The 8,194-nt window shown below is 41.2% G+C and overlaps 2 protein-coding genes across 2 annotated transcripts; both read right to left on the minus strand.

Annotated features, from left to right (window-relative positions):
• Nucleotides 1–276: 276 nt before the first annotated feature.
• Nucleotides 277–2,042, minus strand: upp2 (uridine phosphorylase 2; the record flags this gene model as incomplete). Its single annotated transcript, XM_079276353.1, has 7 exons — nucleotides 277–419; nucleotides 639–785; nucleotides 892–1,101; nucleotides 1,231–1,345; nucleotides 1,486–1,644; nucleotides 1,739–1,853; nucleotides 1,990–2,042. The coding sequence occupies 7 exons, from the start codon at nucleotides 2,040–2,042 to the stop codon at nucleotides 277–279; spliced, it is 942 nt and encodes a 313-aa protein (XP_079132479.1).
• Nucleotides 2,043–2,943: 901 nt separating this feature from the next.
• LOC306783171 (uncharacterized protein) lies at nucleotides 2,944–5,373 on the minus strand. Its single transcript, XM_079276710.1, has 6 exons — nucleotides 5,264–5,373; nucleotides 5,082–5,172; nucleotides 4,747–4,855; nucleotides 4,500–4,591; nucleotides 3,298–3,395; nucleotides 2,944–3,050 (listed from the first exon to the last, which is right to left on the minus strand). Exons 2-6 carry the CDS (start codon nucleotides 5,147–5,149, stop codon nucleotides 3,046–3,048), a joined length of 372 nt encoding a protein of 123 aa, XP_079132836.1. The 5' UTR covers nucleotides 5,150–5,172; nucleotides 5,264–5,373; the 3' UTR covers nucleotides 2,944–3,045.
• Between the last annotated feature and the right edge of the window lie 2,821 nt (nucleotides 5,374–8,194).

The following is an 8,194-nucleotide window of genomic DNA, read 5'->3' on the forward strand; positions in this document are numbered from 1 at the left end:
ATCAACATACAGAACACATTCTTGAGAAAATCATTGTTGCCGTACATAAATAGTGTTAAATATTAACGATACGATATATATACTTTCATATACATATGCAACATACTTAATATTTGAGCTTCATCATAGAATCATAAAAATCATAACTTTTTTTAAATAACCGTCTAATACAGATATTAACATATTAAATACGGTGTATATATATATACATATAAACATATCAGCTATATACACTCTATTTGGGATGCTGGGGTTGGGATGGCAGCTGTAGGGATTTTATACGACATGCCCCAGGCGTTTCTTGATGAAGTGGGACACCAGGACTTGAGTTCTCTGCTGATACTCCACCAGAAGATCATGCGAGGCGGTGATCTGGTCTCCCTCGAAGCGGTTCAGCAATGCAACACAGACCACAGCCCCTGGAGAGAAAAGGGAGATTATTGGTCATATAGTGCATGCTAATTTCATTGGTCCTCACTTCATTGAGTCAAATCATAAATCAATTGAGGCTCTGTATTCTGTACAGTTTATGATCAATGTAGAGGTGTTTGCAGAGGCAAGATGTTATCTTCAAAGCCATAAATAATCGGTGCCACTGTACAGAATGTACGGAATACATTTCGTAACTCAAACACTACCTTTGAGTCCACAGACACGACACATGGCCGCAAATACGGTGGACTCCATTTCAATATTCCTCACTCCGGCATCGTAAGCTTTCCTCAGATACTCCAGTTTGTCTTCAGCAGAGAAGGAGCAAAGGGCTCCGTCAAGTCGGCCTTGACCTAGAGAGACACAGCACAAGATCTGTCACTATCCGACCACTGGTTGTGTTCTGATGAAGTTCTCTGTGGAGATGATCACAAAACAACCAGAGCATGAGGCGTTTACCTTCATAAAAGTCATCGGTGCACAAGGTGTTTCCAATCACTGTGGGGATGTTTTGAAGCTCAGTGGAGCACTGCAGAAGCTCATTGGCCACTCCCTTGTCCAGCTCAGTGCTCCTGGTGATAACTTTACCCAGAACCACCTGCTCAAACTGGGGGAGGAAGGAGTAGTCCACTGCTTTATCCGTGACCACCACTGTCCCGGGAGCCAGACCTAGAGACGGCACCGGGCAGACATTTTAAATATGATTTCTTTTTAAAGTCCCTGCCTGATGAACCAGGATGGAGGACCCTTTTGAAAAAGGTTTTCCAACACTTTCAAAACAAAATGCAATGTGCTTACCAACACCACCAGATGTTCCAAGGCGAAACAGGACCACGTCACGGCACTGAGCGTGGTGCAGCAGTTTGATGAGCTCATGCAGCATTATAGAGATGGAAGGGACACCCATTCCATGCTGTGATAGAAACAAGATCAGGATAGAAATTACTTTCAAAACAGTCAACTTATTTAATCAGTAATGCAATTTTTGAAACACTTGGCATGCTGAAGTAAAGCCTACTAGGACAGTACATGCCTTAGTTCTGTAATACTTACACTAATAGAGAGCACTGGTCCCACTTTATACATGCAGTAGCGATCAGTCGCCTCGCAGATATCTGTCACTTCCTCTGGGTTTCCAGGCAGTTCCAGTTCCTGGTGGATGAACTGGGCGAAAGCCTTCATTCGATTCGAGCTGCCTCCGACACACACAAACTGTGCGAAATAAGAGAAAGAGGACGAGTGAATTCCGTTTTCTTGCTTTTGAAATCGTGAACCCCAGTTTTTTTTATTTTAGCATTTCACAAACCTTAACATCTCCAAACATTTCTGGAAGATTGTGAGTCTTGGTGCTCAAGCTGAGGTGGTAGAGAATATCCTCCTCCATGGTGTCCAAGTAGGGATTCTTCACTTGGACCAGTTGTCTACGGGAAATATAGTCCGGCACATTAACAAAGGGTCAATCAGTGCTCCGAATGGATTACCAAAAATATTACAATGGCTTTTGAAGAGCAACAAGAAGCAATAGTCAATTCCAATCTGATGTTCCCAAATACTCACTTGATATAATCTTTGTGGTCACTCCCCATACAGTTCAGTAAAATTGGTGCCATGACTCCAGGAGACGCTTTGAAATCCAGCTTAAAATCTCTTCAAAAGTTGTTCTTCTGCAAAAAAAAAAACCCTCCAAATTCTCGTTTTGGCTGTTTTTGAATAAGAGTTGTGTCTGACTACAGAGCTGATATAGCGGTGACCTCTGACCCTGCCACTGATTGGTTCCAGAGAGAGGAGTAGCACCCGTCCTTGCCCTCGCAAAAACATCCAGCAGACCCAAACAAACGGAGCGAGATCGATCACGTGAAAATGTATTGGCTCAGTTCCGGAGCGTCAGTGTACCTTCAGACGCTGTTATATAACGTTATGTTGTGACACACAGCTTTCCCAAAGAACACTGAGATAACCTCTGACATTGACATGTCATACTTTGTTGTGGTGAAACAAAGACACACACACACGCACACACACACATACAGCCAACTGAACTGCAGTGAATATTTTCCCGACATCAAATTCTGTATTGTATGAGTTGTTTAAACGGTAATGTTACACTGTTGATCCGAGAAAATGGACCGTTATTTGCTGTAGTGCTCCAGTGTTCTGTGGCAAATTCATAACGTTCAAATGTCTGCCCGTGAGAGAAAATACAATTTATATATGTATATAAGACAAAGGCAAAAAAAAAAAGATTGTGAAACATTTTAAATCACTTTTCATTTTATTTGAATAATCAAAACTTTTACTCCTTAAAACTTCCCTTTACAGAGTTCCAGATACAGCAAAAAACAAAAGACTTACTGGTGCCTTCTTCACTGAAGGAAGTCAGTTATTAATGAGGCACCACTAACACGCACAATAAATAAAAGGTCTATAGCTTTAATTCAATGAAGCACTTCCACACTTAAGTAATAACATCTGACAGAACAGATCACTTGGAACGAAGTAAAACACTTGCTGTCGCTCAGTATGAAAGGGTTAATGAATGGAAGAGGGATGGCAACTATTCCTGTTGGAAGCATTGGAGCTTCTGCATCCTTTTCCCACGGCACTCGCAGTCTTCTAATCTGTTGACATGGAAATGTGTACAAGCACAAGTCATTCACCTAATCACAGCTCACTGATACTCTCCACATTATACCGTCAAGAAGCATCTTAAACTCTTAATGACTGAAATCTTCCAAGTTCACACCCTTAGCTTCATTTCCTGTTGTTATCGTGAGGTGAACTTTGATAGCATGATGAAGAGAGGAGATGATTAAGGCTGACCTGGAAGATTGTAGCTCCAACTGTCAGAAACACTGAGCTACTTACTTGACAAATCAATGTTGTCTGTTGGTTTGTTGTCTTCCGCATAACCAAAGCTCAACAGCTTAGACATGTCGACGGGAGCTTCATTCTTGCCAAATGTTCTGAGAACACCAAAGACAAAATGTTCAAATATCACGGAAATGCAGTTATTGGACAACTTTTTCATCAAAATGAAACCAAATGGTGCTTTTTGTAGTCGCCAGTGTATTGTAAATGTTTGTCATCCCCACAAAATGTCTGTTAGATTGAAATGAAATACAATTGAGAGTTTATACAAAACCACCAATCCTCAAAACTATCCATCTAAACAAGTAATTTAATCTCAGATTTAACCTTCTTAAACTTCCTTAAAATAAAGAATAGAAGGTTTGAAATTATCATTTTTATTCGACCAGTCACGCTTGTTCCAGGATATTTCTCGACTCTCCGTTCTTTAACCTCTCAAAGTCAATATTTTGTACCAAGACTGTTTCGATTGTTACTTCACTGCAATGATGAAAACAGGATTTAGTGGATCCTTTGAGGGATATAACCTCACCTGCACTATAACCACAGTGTTCACCGTGTTTTGTCTCGGTAGCTCTGAGGTGAGGTAACTTTGGGTTTTTGACAAGTCATCGGTGTTTTCATAAGGGTACACAGCACAGACGAGCAGTGAGCCAAAGCAAAGAGCTGATGTCCACGTCCCGTTTGGTTTGGAGGTTGTTCTTTGACCTGAGTGGGCTCCCATGAGCATACCTGCCTACTAATCACCACAGCAATGTGTACACATATGCTGGAGACTTTACTGACAATATGCTCTGAAATACAAATAATTCAGCCATATATCATATGTGTCATGCTAATAACGATGAGATGGAAAAGCCAACAAACATGAAAGTGCTTAGTCGTCATAAGTTCACGGTTTTCCAAGTCAGTCATAAAACAGGTGCCAGGTTTATCAAAACAGGTTTTGTTTGCTGTAATCTTTCCTCCTGTTCATACTAGCCATGAAGAGATCCGCTCCTACTTTAACTAACCAATCCTTTAAGTGTTGTTTGTTATCACGTCCTCTTAAAATGACTGATATTCTCTGACACAATAAGATCACTGCTCGACAATAAATCTATTCCACTCAGTGTAATCCGGTTGCTGGGAGTTGTGGCTGCATTGTGAGGCAGCACAATACGGAACAACAGCACCATCTTGTGACCACGTGAACTTACATCCTCTTGAATTGTTTTTTCTCAGAATATTGATTGGATGGCTGCGGCTTCTCAGTCTCTGTCGCAGTTGGGATGTAGTGGACGTTGTTGTTCTGCAGAGCACAAAGCAGAGTCAACATAAGTGAGGATATTCTTCCCCATTTCTCCCTTGAATCAGGCAGAAAACAACACAGAATGAATTGTTTATTGTGGAGGCGAGTGTGTGGCTGAATAACTTTCTAAATGACTCTGACGTTTCTTTGTTTACCTTCTCTTTGCCATTGCTGCTGCTCTCATCCCTCTCCCAGGTCGACATGTTGTCAGTCCCAAAAGGGGGCTCTGCTGGTTGAAAAGCTCCAGGGTTTTTCTCCTCCTCACTGTGAATTAGACAGTGTAGAGATATGACATGTATCCTGATAGCTGGAATATATGATGAAGATTAACATCAGATATCAGTTATTATTGCGGTTGATTGTTACTGTTTGTATTGTTTTTTTGGCTGCTAAGAGCAGCAGGTATTGTTAGTAATGGAGGTGAAAGTATTTTTAATTCATAAACTAACTACAAGTCCTTGTGCATGATAAAACATAAGACAAATGTTACCTCGGTTCGTGTCCGGGTGCAGTGCAGAACCAGCCTGGAGCTTTGTATGGCTCGGGTTTAGAAGTCATTATTTCATCCTGCCATAAAAGTCCTGTTTGGGTAAAAGGGCAAAAATAAGAATGGGTAATATGCATCAACCAGCTAGAGGGGTGTGTCTAGAGAAGGGTGCGGGATGGCTCTACCCTTATGGCCGCCTTGTTTGGAAAGCTTGACAAAGTCAGAGTCACTCGCTAGGACTCCGGACCTCCGCCCTCTGGCCTTCTCGTCAGGAGGAGGGATGATGGTTTGGGACAGTCCTGGAATCTGGGAGATCTGGGCATTTATTCCTTGATACCCTGGTTTCACACCTGTAATGTTAAAATACACACACACACACACACAGTGAGGTGTAGCTTCATTAATAACGTATCTCTGTAGCATACAACGTAGTACCTAAACTAAGTCAGCATGAACAGTTGTACTTGCCAGTCGATGGAATATCGGTGCACGTGACACCTGAGACATTTCTATTGGAAATCGAGACAAAAACCCGGAACACTGTCAACCTCTTCGACGACAGTTTGTAAAAAGTTACCTTACAGCATCGTCATTAACGTTAGCATGGGTTAAGCTAACTAGCTGACTAATTTATCCAGTCCTTAAATTAAATACAAATTGTAAATGACGGCGCTAATAAGTCTGCATGGAAAGGGGTTTTAAAACACAGCAATGACGGTGACGATGATGATTAAAGTTCAGCAAAACTCACTCTGAATACATTTTAGTTGCCGAGCGAGATGAACGGAGACTCTGTTTGGAACTTCTGACTGGCGTTACCGTGGAAACCGTTTGTCTGTACAGCCTCGAGCTCAACTACTGCTCTGATGTGAGGAGTAGAAGAAGAAATATAGACGTCACTGTTAGGGAGGTAGGGAGGTAGGTAACGTTAGGTAGGTAGGTAAGTAGTTAGTTAGGTAGGTGGGTAGTTGGGTAGGTAGGTAGGTAAATAGGTAGATAGTTAGTTAGGTAGGTAGGTAGGTAGGTAGGTAGGTAGGTAGGTAGTTAGTTAGGTAGGTAGTTAGTTAGGTAGGTAGTTGGTAGGTAGGTAGGTAGTTAGATAGGTAGGTAGGTAGGTAGGTAGTTAGTTAGTTAGGTAGGTAGTTGGTAGGTAGGTAGTTAGATAGGTAGGTAGATAGTTAGTTAAGTAGGTAGGTAGGTAGTTGGGTAGGGAGGTAGTTAGATAAGTAGTTAGTTAATTAATTAGGTGGGTAGGCAGGTAGTTGGTAACTAAATATACGTATACCAAAAGTACCAGGGACCATTTCAGAATAACATAATATTTTATTTTTAATGACAAATATTGGTGCACTATTGAGCTGAACTAAGCCTTATGTACTGCTAGACAGCTTCATCTTTGTCAATACGTCATAATTTAGCCTATTTGTTGATTATATTTGGCATCTTTGGTGTCAACCAGAAAGTCTTGCTCCACTTCTACCACGCCATAGCTGAGAGCGTTCTGCGGTTTGGCATCTCAGCCTGGTTTGGCAACCTCAGTGTACAGCTGAAAGCACAGATCATCCGGCTAACACAAAGAGCCATGCAAATCATGGGAGTCAGACAACATCCCACACTCCAGGCCATCTTAGATGAAACTATCATCAGACAGGCCCAGAAGATTATTTCAGACCCCACCCATGTCCTCCACCCTGAATATCAGCTTCTTCCCTCAGGCAGACGCTTCAGAGTCCCCCAGTGCAGGCTCAACCGCTTTAAGAACTCCTTTGTCCCCTTGTCCATCAAAGCCCTAAATGGCAAGCTAGCCAGAGCTTAACCCCTGTAACACCGATTTAAATGTATTTTTATTATCTTAACTATACACTACTGGTGCATTGTACAACGGGTAGTGTGAAATTAATTTGTTGGCTGGTGGCAGTCTTTTGCATGTACTGTAGGTAGGCTACTGTGTGTGCGGTTATGTGGACTGGCGTCATTACGTACACAGACTGTCTGTGTATGTAATGTACACACACACACACACACCCAAGCACAAACATTCACAGTAGGACATAGAACCATACGTAACAGTATGCAATATGTTATTTGCATTGTTTTAACAGCAGACACTGTATGTATGTTTCCAAGACAAATTTCCTTCGGTACAATAAAGTCTATCTTAACTTATCTTATCTTATCAACAAATTGCAAAGTTGGCCAACGAGTCACTAAAAGTGTCGGTGTAGCCTACTGGAGTAAGAAGTAGATGTAGTGGAGCAGTAGATGAAGGATAAAGCACTGAATACTATCTAAAGTACACTATACTGAAGTAGGTGTAGGCTACAGAAAGCTCCTGTGTGTGGGCCCATATGGACCTACAGTGTTGTGATGTTTGAAGAGTTGGAATGCTGAAAAATGTCTTTGGTCTGAATTTTTGACAGTTTTGAGAAGACCCTAATGGTTAAAAACATCAGTGATGCATTGCACCAGCAGACATAATGATTTGGCTCTATTATTACATCTGAATAGAGGACATTATTCTAACCTAAGATTTATATAATCAATAAAGTAACACCTCAGACTTTCTTGGAATTATAAAGTATGCAAGTGATAAAATAATGATATGATCTCTTTATACATGTATTTTATAAATATGGTATATGATATGTTAGGAAACACATTGATTTCTACTAAGTGGCCACATTTGTTTTAAAAACATACCGATCATTCTTATTGCCTGTATGCTGAAAAGCTTGAACCCTTCACTCCCCTGAATGCTGAGTCGGGAACATGCGCAGAGGAAGCGAAATAGCAATGGTCCTTTAATTACCGCGCAGGTCAAGCTAGCCCGAAAGAACAAGTCTGGTACAGGAAATGTATGCTTTGCTTCAGCATAAAAGCACAGTTTATCGTCGGAGAATTTGTGGGTGTTCAGAAGATGAAAACTGTAACAAGATAACAGCAGTTTGTATGCACATGTACTTTGGCAACAATTTAAGATATGAATGCTGTACACAATGCATAGAGTGTGAGAGGTGGGCTGCATGGGTTCATCAACCATTCCTAATAAAATTAAAATGCTGCTCATAAATTAAGGAATCAGTTACGATAAAACAATGTTACAGGCTTAGAGGGAG

The sequence above is a fragment of the Melanostigma gelatinosum genome (genome assembly GCF_949748355.1).
Source record: "Melanostigma gelatinosum genome assembly, chromosome: 10".
In the NCBI taxonomy this organism is placed as follows: Eukaryota; Metazoa; Chordata; class Actinopteri; order Perciformes; family Zoarcidae; genus Melanostigma; species Melanostigma gelatinosum.

Coding starts and splice junctions, on each gene's coding strand:
- LOC306783171 (XM_079276710.1), bottom strand. CDS start 5,149: ATGACTTCTAAACCCGAGCCATACAAAGCTCCAGGCTGGTTCTGCACT. Junction 4,856..5,081: donor GCACCCGGACACGAACCGAG/GTAACATTTGTC, acceptor TCTAATTCACAG/TGAGGAGGAGAAAAACCCTG. Junction 4,592..4,746: donor GCAGCAATGGCAAAGAGAAG/GTAAACAAAGAA, acceptor TGTGCTCTGCAG/AACAACAACGTCCACTACAT.